The sequence below is a fragment of the Cyprinus carpio genome, chromosome A18 (genome assembly GCF_018340385.1).
Source record: "Cyprinus carpio isolate SPL01 chromosome A18, ASM1834038v1, whole genome shotgun sequence".
NCBI classification, from domain to species: Eukaryota; Metazoa; Chordata; class Actinopteri; order Cypriniformes; family Cyprinidae; genus Cyprinus; species Cyprinus carpio.
In genome coordinates, this window is record NC_056589.1 from 6,129,744 (window position 1) to 6,149,071 (window position 19,328).

General features: G+C 40.3%; 2 protein-coding genes and 1 pseudogene across 3 annotated transcripts; 1 reads left to right on the plus strand and 2 right to left on the minus strand.

The window, feature by feature from the left end:
- Nucleotides 1–1,412: 1,412 nt before the first annotated feature.
- LOC109088435 (sprouty-related, EVH1 domain-containing protein 1-like) lies at nucleotides 1,413–11,024 on the plus strand. Of its 2 annotated transcripts, XM_042774895.1 has the most exons (6): nucleotides 1,413–1,748; nucleotides 5,312–5,477; nucleotides 5,618–5,786; nucleotides 5,923–5,984; nucleotides 6,416–6,577; nucleotides 7,822–11,023. In XM_042774895.1, the coding sequence occupies exons 1-6, from the start codon at nucleotides 1,738–1,740 to the stop codon at nucleotides 8,788–8,790; spliced, it is 1,539 nt and encodes a 512-aa protein (XP_042630829.1). In that variant the 5' UTR covers nucleotides 1,413–1,737; the 3' UTR covers nucleotides 8,791–11,023. The 2 variants fall into 2 exon arrangements, with proteins under 2 accessions (XP_042630829.1, XP_042630830.1); XM_042774896.1 differs by lacking the exon at nucleotides 1,413–1,748 and having other exon boundaries at nucleotides 5,345–5,485; nucleotides 6,406–6,577; nucleotides 7,822–11,024.
- A 656-nt stretch (nucleotides 11,025–11,680) lies between these two features.
- On the minus strand, nucleotides 11,681–15,190 carry LOC122134361 (putative mediator of RNA polymerase II transcription subunit 26). Its single transcript, XM_042774712.1, has 5 exons — nucleotides 15,172–15,190; nucleotides 13,740–13,801; nucleotides 13,505–13,660; nucleotides 12,638–13,409; nucleotides 11,681–11,709 (listed from the first exon to the last, which is right to left on the minus strand). The coding sequence occupies exons 1-5, from the start codon at nucleotides 15,188–15,190 to the stop codon at nucleotides 11,681–11,683; spliced, it is 1,038 nt and encodes a 345-aa protein (XP_042630646.1).
- Nucleotides 15,191–15,368: 178 nt separating this feature from the next.
- On the minus strand, nucleotides 15,369–19,237 carry LOC109088436 (annotated as a pseudogene).
- Between the last annotated feature and the right edge of the window lie 91 nt (nucleotides 19,238–19,328).

Here is a 19,328-nt window from a genome sequence, read left to right on the forward strand (position 1 = left end):
ATAATCAACTGTACTAAATAATAGCAACACTAACATAACTTTGGGGCCTTTTCTACATAGTTGCTTTTTGTTATGTTCCTAAACAGCCCTACTTTATGACTGTCATCTTTTCTTGCAAGAAAAAAAAATCTTCAAAGTACTTTGGTCTCATACCTTTACTTTATTGAAATGCAAAATTGCCACAACAGTAGGAAATTGAATATTTCTTAGATTTTTGTTCATCAGGAAAAAAAAATAAATCTATTTTTTTTTTTTTTAGTAATTGTCCATAAAGATTTATTTAATTTAATTAATTTATTTACTGGATAGATATGAATTTAATTAGAAGGAAAACACATATTTAACATGAATAAAACTGATATATGTACAGTATATGTATTATTCCAATTAAACTAATCATTTCTTTTTTCGGTTAAATTTCTATTTTAGAAACCAATGACTAACACTAAAAAGCAAAGAAAGCAGCTTTTGATTAATGAATGGTATTTATGTAGGCTATGACATTTTTGTGCATAGATTTGTATATGATCAAAAGTAACTATTTTTTTTAAGAATAAATGTTACAGTAAAAATAAAAGCAATGTAAGCCTAATTTAACAACTAAAATAGAATAATATGTGTCAGTAATGTCAGTTTGCCGTTACCTTTGAACGATTGATGAAACAAAAACACCTCCAAACATAGAAATTCTAAACATGACATATTCTGATTTCTCATAGAATTTCCGTTCGTTACATATTTGAATTAAACTGCGAAATTAAATTCGCGCACAAACATTCTGATGATATTTGACAAAATTATTTTTAAATAGCAAACTTTTGAAGCACTACCGCGCTGTAACTTCGTGTACTTTATCGAAATGGTTGAACGGGAGCGAGACGGGCTGATTATTTGAGTAAGAAAGGCTCGACGCTGGCGTGGCTGTTTATCAATGGTGGGCTATCAGTGAACATGAATGGAGAGTTGGAGATGAATGGAGACTGGCTGCTGCGATTCTGTCATGGCGTATAGAGCTGTATGGGAGCTGTCCAAGGTACTGAAGCGTAATCCCTGGCTGATCTACACTAGATCAACCGAGTTTACACACTTATCACTGTGTTACTGTACAGTATTGATCATTTGCTATCTCTCTCTAACATTAGTAGCCACTCTCCTTTCAGATTTGACACTGGTGGCTGCTTATGCGCATGGCCATTTATAGAAGCAAATCGCTCTGAATGTCCTGACAGCCACAAAACTGGACCGATGCGGCTCCCATTTAGGGACACTGTGTCCATCCACGAGTGTGTTTAATATGAGTGTGTGAGAACTGCTGTACTAGACAGGTAGAAAGAGAGAGAGAGAAACAGGGAGGGAGTGATTGAGAGAGAGCGAGCGAGTGAGAGAGAGAGAGAGAGAGAGGAAGGAAGGGAGGGAGGGAGGGAGGACGATGATGATGCTGCCGGTGGAAAATGGCTGCTGCATCCTCGAGCCCATCCAAAACCATATGAAGGTGGACAGAGAAAGACGAGAATATGAGAGCAGCGAGCGCAAGGAGTGAGTGAAGGAGAGACCGTGTGCGTGCGTATGTGAGCGAGAGTGTGAGAACGCGCGCGTGTGTGTGTGTGCGTGCGTGTGTGTGTATGAGTGTGAGAACGCGCGCGCGCGCGCGAGTGTGTGTGTGCTCGGTAAGAAGGGGAATAAAAAAGACGAGAGACCGGGGGGCAGCCAGCTCGAAGCGGCGGGCAACACCGAGCCATGGAGGGCGAGTAAGTCCATGCATTTTTATTTGAGCAGAACAGACTGATTGATTTGCAGCACCTCTAATGGACTGTAAGATGCTCACGCCAGACCATCTGATGTTAGATGCTCATAAACACTATTACGCAGCTATAGCTATCAACAGTGTACACCATTTCCATCCAACATTTGATGAATAACGCCAGTGAACGGGCCTCAGCTGAAGTGCACGATATAAAACGCCTTCAATGCCGCGTGAAAGACGAACAGGGCGCAGTAAGAGACGGCTTTTTGTCTCGAGGAAGATGTGTGTGGAGGCTCCACGTATAACCACCAAATACATCCGTGAATTATAAAACGTGTCGTTCCAAATCGGCGAAATGTGGCGAGTTTTCTGGCGTCGGGGACACACTGGCGGGATGGAGGTGGAGAGGGATGCTTTTATCAACGCGTCTCGAGTTTCATTATGATTTTTAAAGCCAAACTTTATGAATGAAATGTGATTTTTCTCTCACCCCCCTCCTCCTCTTCCTCTTCATGTCTCCCCCTCCCCCCAGCGCTTGTCTTCTTCTTCTTCTTCTTCTTGTCCATATCCTCCTTTCACCCACTCATCTGCCCATTGAATTTGCCGTGCTGTAGCATATATGTGGTTTTATTCATTCATAAAACAGCGGGATGAACGAATGATTGCGCGTGAACGCGTGTCGATCGGACGATATGGTAGTGCAATGGCTTATAATAACTGATATCGTTTAATAACACAAATGGGGCTCTGAATCAAAATGGATGTGATTTCATAGCGTTTATTGTAATGGAGCTTGTCGGTCTGGAAAACCGCTTTAAGGGCCTTGTATGGCGAATACAGGCGCGTTCATTGATACATCTCCACTCTTCATCTCCCACCCTCTCCCTCATCATCTCCACACGTTTCATTCCCCTCAGGCCATTCATTTATTTACGATTTCTTTCTTTGTGCTACTCCCTCATATTAACATATGGAGCCATTATGTCCTTTGTTGTTTTATATCGTTCTCACTGTAACCCGGAACGACTATATTAAAGACTTTTCTACAGAAATGAGCGATGGCTGTAAACGCTTGTTCCGTGTGCGCGCGCTGAAAGTGTGATTAGATTCTCCTCGCCCACGTGACCGTCCATTAAAAAATATCGCGCTGTTTCCTCTCATTGTTATAATCGTGCTTCGACTGTTTATGTATTCTGGACTGAACCTGTAGCTTAGGGAATACACAAAGCACACGTGACGTTGTGATTTAAGATGATTCAATCAATTTAACACAAACCAGTGCTTGCAACCACGCCACACCATCTTGTCTCAAGGAATCAATCAAAATTCTCCTGTATCCCCGAGTCTAGTTAACACATGTAGCACTTACAGTAGCCTACATAATATTAAATAGCGATTTTTTTTAATACCACACATAAAATGTCTCTCTTACTTGACAGATCACTAAAATGGGTGTCCAAACAAATCACACGTCTCTGTCACAGCAAAACTACTCGGGGAGCGGCCCTAATTTATTTAGCGAATCAGAAACGTTCTCAGTCTGTCAGTCTTCTGCAAGTTCAGGTTTGCTGGGGGCGGAGCTTTAGAAAGGGGGCGTGTCACATTCATTAGCTAAGGGCGAATTCTAAACGGAAGTGAGCATCCCAATGCCCTGCTCCTTTCGAAGGGCAGAGCCCTTGAAGTGTGTTCTTTGAAGGCTGTAGGGCATTACTGTCTTGTATAAGTGTTTGGAACTCCCTTGGCGAAGGAAATGACTGACCAAATGTTACCTTGACAATGCTGCACTCCATCAGTTGTTGCAAATAAATATTTCTTCTTATTCATATTATTTTATTCAAATACTGTTCAATATTATATTGCTTACACTTGCGTACACTACCGTCTTAAATCATATCTATCACTGATAAAAATATTTTGTAATTTTATTAGCCTATTCTACTTACGTTTGTATGTGAAGTGGAAATCAACCCCAAATTTGCTTTAAAAAGCATCACAAGATCTACTAACCGAATATCACATAAAAACAAAAATCACTTCCGTGAAGTGACCATAGCGTGTTCCCTTCGCTAACGGACTTCTGGAAGGGCCCTTCGTGAAGGGATTCAGTTGTTCACTTACGTCCCCTTCCCAAAGCGCAAAAGAGCTGTTTGGAGTTCACCTTAAATCTGGCGAATGTTGTCAGAAGGGGTGAAATCAGTTGCACCTTTAATATCAGCATAAAAATAAACCATATTTACTGCATGTTAATTGTATGTTATAGGCCCTATTGTTAGGGTGACCATATGCGCCATTCATACGGGACACGTCCCATCCAGGATTTTAATATTGCCTAAAATATCCAGGTTTTGGCTGTTTGCAGGTCGATCGTTGTGTGACATTTATGAGAGCTAGAGAGCAGAGCAGATGGCTCCTTATGTTTTCGGATCACTCTCGCACCTACTTTGCTGTCTTTTTTTTTTTTTTTTTTTTTTTTGAGCAGCGACACTTCAAGTCAAACAAACGAACAAATACGTGCACATATGTGCATCGCTTTGATCATTCCCTGTAGATCTCACCTTCTCACGCGTAGCCCCACGATTGGTCGATTATGTATAATACCTGCATGTTATTGGTCAAACTGCTTTGGATGTTTTAGGCAATATTAAAATCCTGGCCGGGATGTGTCCCATATGAACGGCGCATATGGTCACCCTACCTATTGTGGACTACTCATAAGTACACTTTGATTCAAATTACTTAGTAATATTGTATCAAATTATAATAACTTGCTCCACCTCTGAAATGACTCTTCATTTGGACTAACCTCATCATCATGGGGTGGGTTCATCCACTCCCCTCCAGTCACGTGCCTGCTGCTAGCTGTGAGCATCACATCAACCATAATGTAGTCTGTGAGGTGCGTTTCCCTCCCAAAACCCCGATCTCCAGACAAACCTGGTTGCAATTGGCTTGAACTGATTGGCTTTAAATTTTCAACATTGAAAAACTGGAAGATTGTAGAAGGCATTTCACTGTGAAGTACTTCTAAAATTTCATTGAACTTATTTACATTTTAATGTGTGTTCTTTGATGGGGCCAGTTCATCAGTGCATGCTATTTCTATTAATGAAATGTTTTACATTTTACAGATGTAATGTAACTTGCTCAGTGTCTGAAACATCCTTTCTTTTTATGATGCCCAACCACATTTACGTCCACTTTTCATGATCTAATAAACTTAAAAATGGATTAAATCCAAAGTCCCAGCTTACCTTTATTCTCACTGAATATTCAGTTTCACCCGGAAATATGTCTAGAAAGATTACAGAAGCAAAATGGTTTATGAACATCATTTCAGTGGACATTGCAGGCCAATAATAGTACTTCACACTGCATCTTTGTCTTTTCTCTATCAGTTGTAAGTTTCCCTCATTTTGAGGCTATTTTAATATTTTATGCTGATGGTTGTATTTTCTTCTTCAGTTGCCTTTGTCTCAAAGTCTGTGTTTGTGTGTGTGGGGGTGTGTGTGTGTGTGTGTGTTTGCGCTCAGCTGGCTAGTGCACTCACTGCTTTCACTTCCCTAACAGTGTGCGTGTCCGAGCTGTGGTGATGACACGTGACGATTCTAGCGGTGGCTGGGTGCCCCTTGGAGGTGGCGGCCTCAGTCATGTGGTCATCTGTAAGGGGCGGAGCTCTGAAGGTTGTGGGCGGAGACAGTACGTCATACGTGGAGAACGGCTACGTGATCGAGCAGTGAGTGTGTGCGTGTGTGTTCATGCCTGTCTTTGAGTGCACTGATGTTCCCTCAGCCTGACAGTCCTGGTAGTTGTGGTGATTTGGTAGTTGCCCTCATGAGTGGCCCGCGAGTGACCCGCCTCTCTTTATTTATGCAGCCTGTGCTGGAATGCGCCATTCAAAAGGGTTTGGTCTACAACAAGGTGAATCCCATCTTCCATCACTGGCGTGTGGAGGAGAGGAAGTTTGGTCTGACCTTCCAGAGCCCAGCTGACGCCATCTCCTTCGAGAGGGGGCTTCAAAGTGTCCTTGAGAAGCTGGACAGAGGTAATGCACAGAAGCAAATAGGAGTGAAAGAATTTAATGCACTTTAGAGTTTTAAAGCCAAATAACTCTGATGTTTTATTTCTTGAAATGTATTCATGCTAAGCCAGAATCTATCTATTTTAATATTTCCCTGCAGGATCTGACTCGCCTTCCTCCTCGACACCTGAAGAGGGCGACACTGAGGATGACGGTCAAGCAGTGAGTGTTTTTATCACATCAAAGTGCTTCAAAGTATCTGGTTCATCTTTGTGTCTGTCTGAGAAGTACTTCGTGCCTAGATACTTATGAAGTCATGACAGACATTGAAGTCAATAAATCAAAATTGACTGTATTTATTCTCCTATGTGTTTCTGGTGTTATTGTGCATGTCATTCCAAATAAAATTGTCTTTGTAATCATCAAATTGAATCAAAATGCAATAACTTGCTTTGCCGTTTCCGGGCTAAAATCTTGACAATAATTTAGTTTGTTTTTTCGAATACTTTTCAAATGAAGTCAGAGCAGAATAAGTGTATGACTCATTCATAAAACAAGACAATCCAAACTACACCTTTACACCTTCTAGCCTTCATCTTGTTGCCTATGCATGAGGAGGTTCTGCATGTTTGATGACTTGCAGTCTGTCTCAGTCTCATACAGGGAGTGAGTCGTCATCCAACAGCAGAAAAGAGATGCTGCCCAAACCCATTACCATTGTGACCAGTGAGTCGTCCTCCACCTGTTTTGTGCGTTCTACAGAGGAGTTTGCGTATGGGACAGGGCACGCTGTCACGACGCAGACCCCGGCTCAGGTAAAGGATTCACATTGCTTGAAAGTTGATTCTGGCATGTTGGTTAATGCCATATCTATGTGTCCAAAAAGGAAACAATCTTTAAAAAAATCTAGTTTAAAACACACATACTCTTTGTATTCATGTGGTTTTTATTTTTATTTTTTTCAAGAAATGGTGTAGATTAATGAGAAAAAAATGTCATGTGGTGCAACCATCAATGTAAAGTAATAAAATTTTAATATATATGAATGTATTCATCTTAATAATTATGTACAAAGAGCTTTTAAATAAATAAGTATATAATTTTTATATAATATAATACTTTTTTTATTATTATTTTTTTTTTACAGATATCATGAATTTTTAATATTAATACTAAATTAATATTTGTTGGGATTCGCACCTAGACATGTGCCGGTATTTGGTAATGTGATATATCACGATAATGAACATGTACAGTATTGTTATCGTGGGCACTTCAAAATACTGTGAATAATTATTTATTACAAATTATTCAATTTTTTTTGAATGCATTTTAAGAATACTTTTCCCATCAACTGGCCACAATGCACAACACCGCTGCACACTTGTGTAAACAAGCACGGATGAGAAGCGCACATTCACTCTCTGACAGCAGGTGGCGCTGCACAACAGAAATGCAGCCGTTACCCCGGAAACCCCATAAACAAAGTAGCTACACAGCGCTACTTTATGAATGATTTAAACAGCCATTCAGATTTGTGTATTCGCTATGGTGCTCATCACAGAGCCAAGTTTCTACTTATGGCTTATTATTGTAAAGTGTTACCTATTGGTCTTTACAATTCTTTTGCACTTTAATCTGTGTGAAATTATTTACTTTATAAATTTTTTGTGTATTGGTGTATTGTATTTAAACCTACAGTTTCTTTTTGTTATAAGAAAAAAGTTATTAAACCTGTTATACTTTATTATGACAACATTATTTTGCAACTAAATTTCAATATCATGATAATTTTGTATACCGTGATAAAAGCATTAGCAATTTATCGCAATATGTAAATTTGATACTTTTGAAATAAAATGTGTACTTTGAATGGAATGTAGGTCGTTTTGGATAAAAGTGTATGTTAAATGCATAAAAAATTTAAATATGTTACATGCCATTTTATTGTATTTTTGAATAAATGAATAGTTTTGAATGGTATGTAGGTAGTTCACACATTCGTCATGTCACTGCTTCTCCAGCATTATATTCATCCCTCGTTCTCTTTTCAACACAGATCCACACCCGACCTGCCCAGCACCAGCTCACCCAAGTTACCGCCGTCTTGAATCCTCCAGCACCCCCTCCGCCACCTCCGGCTCCCCCGACTCCCCCCATAGCGCCCCCTGCCTCCTCCCCCCTCTCTCCACTCTCACCCACCATCTCCCTGCTGGAGGAAGGGGACCTCCGCAGCCTCGACCCCTGCAAGGACCTGTGGGGTACGCGCGGCTACGAGGACTACCGACGCGCCGGTGCTACACGGACCAAGGTGGGCGGGCTGACGGGGGGCGTGGTGGTGGGCAGCAGCCAGGACAAGTCAGAGCTTTGCGTGGTGCGCTTTGAGAAGGAACTGGCTGGTGTGGGCACCACAGGCTGCGAGGTCACCGTCATGCTGGACACCAAAGGCTCTCAGCTCAACTCTTCGCCCACCTGCATGCCCAACGCTGTGCCGGGAGTGCCATCGGCCAGCGGCTCCCCAGAGGAGACGAACAAAGGCTCGCCCTCTCCCTGCTGCATCCACACCTCGCTCGCCACGCCCCGCTCTCGGACTCGCAAGCGAGGGGGCAGTGGAGGGGAAGCCATCTCGCCCGACGACGACAGCTCTTGCCCGCAGGGCTCCTCCTCTTGCTCGTCACGCTGCGTGTACTGCCGCTCCGTCTTCAGCGCCTCCGAGAACGGACGGGGCCGCTGCCGGGACGCTCCCGACCCGGCGCTACACTGCCTGCGCCAGTGGACGTGTGTGTGGTGCGCAGAGAGCCTGCTCTACCACTGCATGTCGGACTCCGAGGGCGAGTTCTGGGAGCCGTGCTCGTGCGAGGACTCGATGGGCAGCCGGCCGCACACGCTGTGCTGCGCCCGCTGGATGGTGCTGTTGACGCTGTCTCTTTTCGTGCCCTGCATGTGCTGCTACCTGCCCCTGCGCGCATGCCTGCGCTGTGGGGAGAGATGTGGCTGCTGCGGAGGAAAGCACAAGGCCGTGCGATGAGGCCTGACCGGGGGGAGGGCGTGTGGGTGGGGCTTATTGTGACGGGACAGGAGCACAAAGACGTCGTCGTCATTCAAGGAACAGCCGTAGAGCCAGATCTCCTACATAAACCTTCACGATAATATCCCCTCGCCCCCTCCAAGGCCGTCTGCTGCATTCCGCTCTTCTCTGCTCGGACCCTTCACGCTCGTATCGGCGGTGGGTGCATGGGTTCGGGAAGATTGCTTTCTGATTTGCTGGTCGTTGGGGTCAGGGGTCGTCTCCGGGAGGTGGGGAGTGAATGGGGATCAGTGACGTGTAAACAATTGTTCGTTTTTTTCTCTTGGGTTTTATTTATTTATTTATTAAATTTAATTTAGGGAGAAAAATGAGATGAAAAATGTTTATAGCTATGGTTATTGAGTATATTATTTTACTTGAACTATTGAAAGATATTTTTTTTGCAACTGATTTGATGAATACACTCCCCTTGTACCTCTAAGTTACTGAGTTTTACCTCAATGTCCAGAGGACAGGAAGGCAGATAGAGAAAGAGACGCTTATTTCGGGGACTGTGTGCTGTGGTGAGGTTTTGTATATGGTCTTTATGGTAGGTTTTTCACACACGTTCGGCCAGAACATAACATTTTGATGTCGTATCACTTTTAGTTGTTTGAGAACAGGGAACGTGGATGGTCTGATCGAGGGCAGTTTCACCAAAACCACATACATACTTTCACCACATACATGTCATTCTTCTGTCAAGATTATAGTTGTATTGAACTTGCCAGCAACCAAGAATGTTGCTTATATTTGAAGTATAGACCAAAAAAAGTGGAGAGATAATCTAGACATGAATCTGCCAAACATTTGCACAGCAAATGTGAACCGAGGCCTTGAAATGTAGTCGAACACGCCACCAAAAATACAGTGCAATGAATTATTAGTAAGAAGAAAAGGATAAAAAGCAAAGGCTTGTTGTGTGTGACACAACATTTTAACTTTATCTGTCAGTAAGGCAACAAGAGAAGTACTCAATCATTAACGATAACGAGTAACACGGCTCCTCACGTGTGCTTTTGGGCCATCGCACCGTGTCCTAAACATAGCAACGAAGTGACAAGACATTTTGTCTGTGGAGTTGTGCTGGGTAGCCCCGCCCACAGTGAAATCCCATTGGTCGAGAAACATCAGCTATGTCTGTATTAGAGTATATTTTGTTTCACTGTGGACAGACAAATGACTTGATGCTGAAAACTTTGTCGTCTGGCTAAAGGACACAAGAATTTAGACCAATCAGTTCAAACACTGCCCGGCATAACGGTTTGGACCTCAAAGTGTTTGCTTTAAATATCTCAAAGCTGCTATTTCAACTCCCTTAAACTTGTCTTACCTCGCTGCTAGTAATGAGGAGTTAGGGAATCAGACACAGCCCTGTAGTCAGTGTTTGAGTTAGGAAGACAACACCTCTAAATTATAATATCTATGATGGGGAAGATCTAATGTCCAAACTCCAAGAGGTTTCTCCAGCAATGGAGCATTAGAGTCACTTTAAAAGAAAAGGGTTTTTACAGCAAGATGAACCACTAGACCATTCGATCTACACACGTACATCGTATTTCATTGTGCATCTGGACTCCATTTTTGAAGACGTGAAACATCCTCTCACACACAATCTCACTCACCCTTTATGGGCAGAATATTAGACATGAATAGAGAGACACAAAAAGACCCAAAAATAGCAATGGAAAAGAGAACTTTGCGAGATGAGACCACCCTTGAGGGCCCTAGTCATACATCCTATTAATAAATGTGCCTTTTGATTTATTTTACCAATAACCTATAATTTCTAAGTAACAACATACCTAAATACTTGTTTTCTTTTTTCGGGTTGTTTATTTCTGCCAATGTGCATATTTTAATATGTATGTGTCTATTAGTTTGAAAAGTAATCAATGGAAAATATTACCTGTTTATATATTTATTGAGATATTTATTCTAATTCTTTATTTATTTTTGGAGACGGGTTTTTATTTTCTGTGCTGTCTTCTCTGACTTTGTGCCAATTTGCTGCTTTGAGGTGTTACATATCGTGGGTTTGTATCATTAATTAAACCCTAACTCTATATTTTAATGAAAAGATTGCACTCTGATTCATGTTTACATGTGTTTATGTACACACTGATACTGGGACGGCATCATTCAGCATTCACTCATAACCACAATATCAGGTGTATTAGAGAGAGAGACAGGAATGGTGTGTTGTGTTGTGTTTCATTTATACATAAAGAGGAAGGTTTATTTAATGAATGTATGTGTAGTTTTTATTTCGGTTTTTTTTGGAAGGACACAAGAATTTATATTTTGCATAAAGAAAAGTAAATAAATATTTCATGACCATAATCTTACCCCAAAACACAGTCATGAAAATTCTGTGCAGACAATATTTTTCAAATTAAAATCAATAAAAATGAAATTAAAATCTGTTTACTATTATATTTAACCAACGCTGCCTCTATATTCATGCAATTTAATTAATATACAATTTTGTATTTACAGTGGTCCCCATTACAAACTACAGAGAAATGGGAGGAGAATGTCCTTGATTGTCATGAAAATAATGTAAATATATATATTGAAATAAGAGCCAGACAATTCCTTACAGTTCTGTTTGATGTACCTTCAATAATAACTGTGACCACTAGGCGGAGCCAATTTTCACCACGCACATTCTTGATTGTCCACAAGGGGGCGCCTCAGTCAGTGAAATTCAATTCCAGGACCCAGCTAAACGCAGTAAAAAGCAAGTAGAAGAATTATATTTCTTGTGTTTTAGGATCTCTGTTGAGGTGAGAGTCAGCCCTTTATTGCAGATGTCTCAATAGTAGACCCTGGTCAGACCTGATGAAGATCATGAGGACCTTTTTTCACCGTCAGACTCTGTGAAAACAAAGAAAAACATTTACTGTGTAGCAGTAAGGAGCATTTTCAAAATAAAGGGTGAAAATACTATTGCTAAGACATGAGAAGATTTAAATATGATTTGTATTAGAAACAATTATTTTATTTTAACATATTATAATATCTATAATAGTAATAATATAATATTTAATATATTTTTATTAATATTTTTAATTATTTTTCATTTTATATTTTCCATTTTCGCTTTAATAATTTTGCTTTTTTGTCATTTTTATTAGTTGTAATATATTTTTATTTTTTATATGGATGGTTTTTGTTTGGTTAATTATTGTTTATTTTATTTTATCCTACCTGCCGAGTCATTTCAAAATCTACAGCCAGCCTAATTATTGGATAAAAACATGGGGGAAAAATTATGGGTTTTGTGAATACTGAGCAAACATTCTTTTTTTTCACATTAATTTATTTCAGCTTTTAATGCATGCATCATTTTTCATAATTAAATAACATTATATATACATATATCCGCATTATTGCAGCTTTTGGCCAGTCTGTTTTCTAGAAATCAGCACTCTTAGATTTTTTGCTATTTTAAAATCAATAACTAACTTCTATTTTAGAAACTTTGTAAATGTGTTGAAAAAGGCACTGTTCTTTACAGAATATAGTGCTGCAGGGATGATGTATTTTTGTAAGCCAAAACATGGAAATGAATTAGTGTTTGAGCACTTCCCACTCTATCGTCCTGAAGTCAGTGGGGTTTTTAGTTAAATGTCTGAAATAAGGTCTGTGGTGAACTCAAGCTGAAGATATTTTCCTGTTCTGTTCTATGACATGAAATACACCAGTAATACCATTTAATCCTATTGAGGGGTTGGCCTACAAAAATACGTCATCACTGCAGTACATCTAAGCATATTCTGAGTCTGATTCATGAGCCACTCACCTTCCTCAGGCTGCTGTTCCTCAGGCTGCTGTTCCTCTGGCTGCTGTTCCTCAGGCTGCTGTTCCTCAGGCTGCTGTTCCTCAGGCTGCTGTTCCTCAGGCTGCTGTTCCTCAAGCTGCTGTTCCTCAGGCGGCTGTTCCTCAGGCGGCTGTTCCTCAGGCAGCTGTTCCTCACGCTGCTGTTCCTCAAGCTGCTGTTCCTCAGGCTGCTGTTCCTCAGGCGGCTGTTCCTCAGGCTGCTGCTCCTCACGCTGCTGTTCCTCAAGCTGCTGTTCCTCAGGCTGCTGTTCCTCAGGCTGCTGTTCTTCAGGTGGCTGTTCCTCAGGCTGCTGCTCCTCAGGCTGCTGTTCCTCAGGCTGCTGTTCCTCAGGCTGCTGTTCTTCAGGTGGCTGTTCCTCAGGCTGCTGCTCCTCAGGCTGCTGTTCCTCAGGCTGCTGTTCCTCAAGCTGCTGTTCCTCAGGCTGCTGTTCCTCAGGCTGCTGTTCCTCAGGCGGCTGTTCCTCAGGCTGCTGTTCCTCAGGCTGCTGTTCCTCAGGCTGCTGTTCCTCAGGCTGCTGTTCCTCAGGCGGCTGTTCCTCAGGCGGCTGTTCCTCAGGCGGCTGTTCCTCAGGCTGCTGCTCCTTAGGCTGCTGCTCCTCAGGCTGCTGCTCCTCAGGCGGCCTGCAGGTGGCCTCGTGTTGCATGCGCGCCAAGGGCGTCAGGGGCATGTAAAGGTCACAGTGAGGGCAGCTCCAAAAAGTGAGTAAACATTCACTGCACAGGTCCTTAGAGTCCTACGTGATACTCTTTAAAAAACAGGAAGTGGTGCTATTAGAGCACAGTCAGAAAGAAAGGGCTTTTAAACATGCTGTCAGAAAAGAGCACTCACACACAGACAGTTGTAGGTAAAGTAGCTGCACAAACAGAGGCCTCCTTTGATGGGATCGGGTTCGGCCTTCATTCCAGGAAACAGAGAGCCGATAGCTGAGGCGGAAGACAGATCCAGATCCAGCTGCGGTCCGATGTAAAGGTTCTGAGACTGCAGCTATGAAAGAGAAAGTCATTATCATGTGTGTTTGATCAAGATTAATAATACAGATGAATGATTATGTTTGCCTTATTACCTCAGTGTACAACAGAAACCCCACGAGTCCCTCACAGAGCTTATCCAGTTCTCTGTGGGACACTTTGGGTCATCAAAAATATAGAGTAAGATAAATTAATTTTTTATATATTTAAAAATGTTATTTATAGCAGGGATATTATAGTTAAATAAGCCTAAAACCATAAACATTAATTTTCTTTGTTTGAAATAAAATAAACTTTAACAGAAATAAAATAAAATATAAAAACCCTTATTTACAACTTATTTTATTTCAGCTTTTTTGCCAAGGCAAAATTTTTTATTTTCATTTAGTTTTAACTTGATGTACTAAAATAAAAAAATAAACTATATAGACTGCTTCATATTTTTGTGGAAACCACAATACATTTTTTTCAAGCTTCATTGATGAATAGAAAGTTTATTTGAAAAATAAATTTCAATACTTCGCTGTCAATTTTGATCATTTGAATGTGTATTTTCTGAACAAAAGTATTAATTTCTTTAAAATATATTATACATTATAGTGTTTTCAGGGTTTAAATTTTAAGTTAAAGTTTAAATTGAATGACTCTAAAAGTGTCATCGAGTAATAAATAAAATTTTTCTCACACACTGAATAAATGTGTGTACACATTTTATTAATTTTGAAAATGTTTTAAATACATTTCTCAAGATAGTGTTATTTATTTTACAAATATTATGAATTATTATTTCAGAAATATCATTATGTTTTTCGGGGACATGAGCTAACCTTTCCTTGTCTTTAAAAGGTCAAATTATCTGATATTTTAAGAGACTTATTAACTGTAACATGAGGGTCTGTAGGGGTCATCTCTATCTAATTAATGATTTGTTCAAAAATAATAACTTGTGAATTCAGTGTATTTCTCGGTTCAAACAGCAAATAATAAAAATCAATTTGATGGTCACTATTGTCTCAGCTGTCACTGATAATGATTTTAATGATAATTGGAAAACATTTTGCACATAGTTTTGTCTAATGTTTTATTTACCCTTCAAACATTTAGGGTCAGTGAAAACAGTAATATTGTGAAATATTATTACAATTTTAAATGTTTTCTAATTTAATATATTTTCAAATGTAATTTATTCCAGTGATGCGCAGCTGTATTTTCAGCATCATTACTTAAGTCTTCAGTGTCACATGATCTTCAGAAATCATTTTAATATGCTGATCTAATGCTCAAGAAACATTTCTTATTATTATCAATTCGTGAAAATCATGGTACAAATCTTTTTCAGAATCCTTTGATAAACAAAAGAACAGAAATCTTTTTGTACTATTATAACTTTTGATCTTCTTAATGCATCATTGTCAAATAAAAGTATTAATTTCTTTAAAAAAATCTTACTGACTCCAAACTTTTCAATATTATTGTATATTATCTTAAAGGGATAGTTCACCCAAAAATAAACACCCTCACATATACCCTCCAAATCTGTACGCATGTCTTTCTTCTACTGAACACAGAAGAAGATATTCTGAAGATTGTTAATAACCAAACAGTTCTGGCTTCCATTGACTTCCATTGTATTTTTCAATCAATGGGAAGCAAAATATCTTCTTTTATGTTCCACGAAGGAAAGAAAGTCATATAGCTTTGGAACAACATGAGGGTGACGGAATGTTCATTTTTGGGTGGACTGTCCCTTTAAGAACTGAATAAAGTGAACTGTTGGATCTAGATTAGCTCTCTCTTTTCTTTTCCCCTTATGCTGAAAAATCTAAATCAACCGAGGCACACCTGTATGTCCACATTCTGTTCAGCATCATCTCATTCCCTGCCGCCTCATCGTCAGACCCAGACAGGGTGTCTCTCCTTCTGCACCACTTTCTAGAGCCGCTTCCTCTGTCTGCTTTCACCTGTTGATATTAGATATATATTTAAAAACAGGGTTATTTTCCACAATTTTTACATTTAGATTACCTTTGACCTTATCTAATGCTCACTTGTGTTGTTCTATTGTAAATAAATGCTGTTCTTTTTAACTTTATTCATCAAAGAATCCTGAAAAAAAAGATCACAGGTTCCAAAAAAAATATTAAGCAGCAAAACTGTTTCCAACATTGATATCAAATCAGCATATCAGAATGATTTCTGAAGGATCATGTGACACTGAAGACTGGAGTAATGATGCTGAAAATTCAGCTTTGCATCACAGGAATAAATTATATTTTAAAGTATATTGAAATAGAAAACCATTATTTTAAATGGTAATAATATTTTACAATATTAATGTTTTTTTCCCCTGTATTTCTGTATAAGTCTTGGTTAGCAAAAGAGACTTCTTTAAAAAAACATTAAAAATCGTAATGATCCTCAACTTTTGAACAGCAGTGTAGTTATATAGACAAAATTAATCTCACAACACATTTAGACAAAATAAATTGATAGTTATATCTTGCAATTCTGACTTTTTTCAGAAGTAAGGGGTGCCTAATGTTGTAGACAAAAGGAACTGTCTGTATCACAATTTACATATGCTTATTTCCTTCATTAATATTAATGCACAACATCACATATTACATTCACCAGAGGAATATTTCATTCATAAATTTTATTTAAATACTTTGTTCCTTTCCTAAACATGCCATTTTATTGACTATTGATTGAGCAACATATTATTAACATATTATTGTAGAAAGAAATAGTAAAGATAAATCATGTCAGGTTCAGTCTAGTAATGTTCATGGAGGGCTCCAGCACTGATACACAATTAAACAGGCAAAGAGGCCTAAACTCTGACCTGCACCCAGGCAGTGTGAAGGGGTCGCCCTGGTTGCTGTTCAGGGGCTGGTGAGTGGTGGAGCAGTCTGGGTTGTGCTGAGCACTGCGCAGAAATGGAGGCTGGACACTCAGCGCAGCGGCAACCGTCAACACTGGCTCCACCAGTTTGAAGACTGAACCCAAAACCAACATTTTTCCTGGACAAACACAGGTAGGAGAATTTACAATGGCATTAATACATTAGCAAGCTCAACTAACTACGCAAAACAGCAAGTGAGGGTTCTTTACCAATGACCACATCCACAGGCAGTTGAGCCAGCAGCCTGCCAATGAGCTCCCCGAGTTCATCTAGCGCCCCCTGTTCTTCCAGATACGTCACTGCAGTCTGAATACTAGAAGCTGGAGGAGGGTCTCTGAAGGCTAAAGTGCTAGGGTCACCTAGACCCATGCTCTTCATCTGCAAAAACATCATTTGAAGCATGTCTTAGTCCATCGTCTCACTCAGTTATTAGAATTATCTTATAAGATTATGCCCATTGGCCCAATTATATAAAAGCATTGTTTTTTCATAGTTTTCATGAAACCAAAGATTTGTTCCTCCATATGTGAGAGAGCACCTGTAGGATGAGGGAGTCTAGCGCCACCCTGTGGATCTCAGGAACAGGATATGGGGCGAAGGCGTCATAATCAGATTCAGAGTAGAGGTGGTCCAGTTCTGCCTGCTCGTCCCTTCCTCTGTTCAGAACTGGCCCTGCTGATCCAGAACTCCTGCAGTCTCTGCATCTTGGCCTTTGGATCAAAACTCATCTCTTTCACCTTTCCTATTAAGAAACATCCGTGATGTTTCAACATGAGGATAATAGACAATTTCGGCAAGGACCATGATATAAAAGTTGGTGGCAGGGTCTGATAAAATATTTAATTATAAATATTTAATTATATATTTAATTATATATCAGGTATTTAATTATATATACCTGAATCGACCACAAAGAGCACTCCTTCTATAGTGACAGAGGTCTCAGCAATATTTGTAGGAATTATGCATTTTCTCACACCAGGAGGTGCAATGTCAAACACCTGAGGGTCAAAATCCATACACCGAGAAATTATTTAAAAATAATATACCATTCAATCATTTGGGGTCAGTAAGACTTTTTTAATGTTTTTGAAAGACGTCTCTTACACTCACCAAGACAAAACATTTATACAATAAGGCAGAGAAAAAACAGTAAAGTTGTAGAATATTATTACAATTTAAAATAATATTTTTCTATTTTAATATGCAGCTTCTTCCTGCTATGGCAAAACTGATTTTTCAGCATAATTTATCCAGTCTTTAGTGTAACATGATCCTTCAGAAATCATTCTAATATGCTGATTTTCTGCTCAAGAAACATTTATTATCATGATCAATTCTGAAATCAGTTTTTGCTGCTTAATATTTTTGATATACCTTTTTTTCAGGATTCTTCAGTTAACATAAAGTTAATAAGAACAGCATTTACTTGAAACAGAATCTATTACACTACATTATAAATGTATTTACCATCACTTTTGCTAAATTAAATACATCCTTGCTATTAATTTCTTTCACAAAAAATAAATAAATAAATAGCATTAACCCTAAACTTTTGGACGGTAAAAGAACAGCATAAATGAGAATCACTTATCAAAAGCTAATAAAAAACAAAACAAATCAAAAACATCTTATGCATAAAGATCGTGCCGAATCCACCATCTCTCTGTCCTGAATGAACCCGCTCTAGTGCAGAAGTACCGTATCCTGCTGGGCCAGTGAGAGAGTGCTGTGCAGAGGGAGGACGATCCAGTGCTGAGTGTGTGTGGCGAATGTCTGACAGGCCTCCTGGATGCTGGAGATCTCAGCCACTCCGCTGAGGAACAGCAGCAGGTCTCCTCTCTCCTCCGGCGGGTACTGCTGGTCAGTTACTCTGCAGCACACGCAGATACGGCCGCGGGTCCAGTTTCTCCGAGCGGGACACCTGCGGGAAAAATGATATTATGGAGGAATGGGCTGGTAGATCACAGTGATGGTGTTTGAATTTAGATTTTGATTGGAGTCAGTTTACAAAAATACACACACACACACACACACAGTAAAGGATGCTGAGAGCTCACCTGAATGGGGAAGAGTCTGCCTGGCACCTGCAGAACAGGTGCACTGTTGAAAGAGCTGGAGAAGAGTTTGATGTTGATGGTGGCTGACATGAGGACCAGCCGCAGGTCTGGGCTCAGGGGCAGAAGGGAATGCAGCACTCTCAACAGGAAGTCACAGTGCAGGTGTCTCTCATGCACCTCGTTCACGATCAGCACCTGGTACTGGCCCAGGGGGGCATCCTGCTGGACCTACTATCCTGTCCCGGTACTGGAAGATAGGAAGGCTCTTCGGCTCCTTTCTTAATTTGGAAAGCTTATTGAAGATCTGCTTCTGGTTGAAATCTGGGAAATGGAGGAGGGCAAGACGGCAGTCTGTGATCTCCTGTCTGCCAGGACCAGAGGGGCCCCTACGCCTCTTGTGCTCAGATCCTCCCAGTCCTTTGGAAGCCCCAGATCCACAGATCCAGACTTCTTCCTGTCTTTTCCCTTCGTGTGATTCTCGCCTGCTGGATTTGGCTGCTGACATCTCTCTTTTGGCTCTGAATCTCTGGAAGCGCTCAAAGAAGGATGCTGCCTGTCTGGATGTAGTCCAGCTAGGCTCGACACTGAGGACTGTCCCAGTCCCAGCTCCGACTCTCCTCTCGCTCATGGGACATCTTTAACCAGAGACGGCTTTCAATTACTTCCAAGTTTAAAATGCACAACTGTCCAAATATTCTTACATCTCATATTAATTTCAC

Excerpts from the sequence above, each read along its gene's own strand:
- LOC109088435 (XM_042774895.1), top strand. Across the intron at positions 5,787-5,922 it reads CCTTGAGAAGCTGGACAGAG|GATCTGACTCGCCTTCCTCC; the intron begins GTAATGCACAGA and ends ATTTCCCTGCAG. Across the intron at positions 5,985-6,415 it reads CTGAGGATGACGGTCAAGCA|TCTCATACAGGGAGTGAGTC; the intron begins GTGAGTGTTTTT and ends AGTCTGTCTCAG.
- LOC122134361 (XM_042774712.1), bottom strand. Across the intron at positions 13,661-13,739 it reads GGTTTCTGTTGTACACTGAG|CTGCAGTCTCAGAACCTTTA; the intron begins GTAATAAGGCAA and ends TCTCTTTCATAG. Across the intron at positions 11,710-12,637 it reads GGAACAGCAGCCTGAGGAAG|AGTCTGACGGTGAAAAAAGG; the intron begins GTGAGTGGCTCA and ends TTGTTTTCACAG.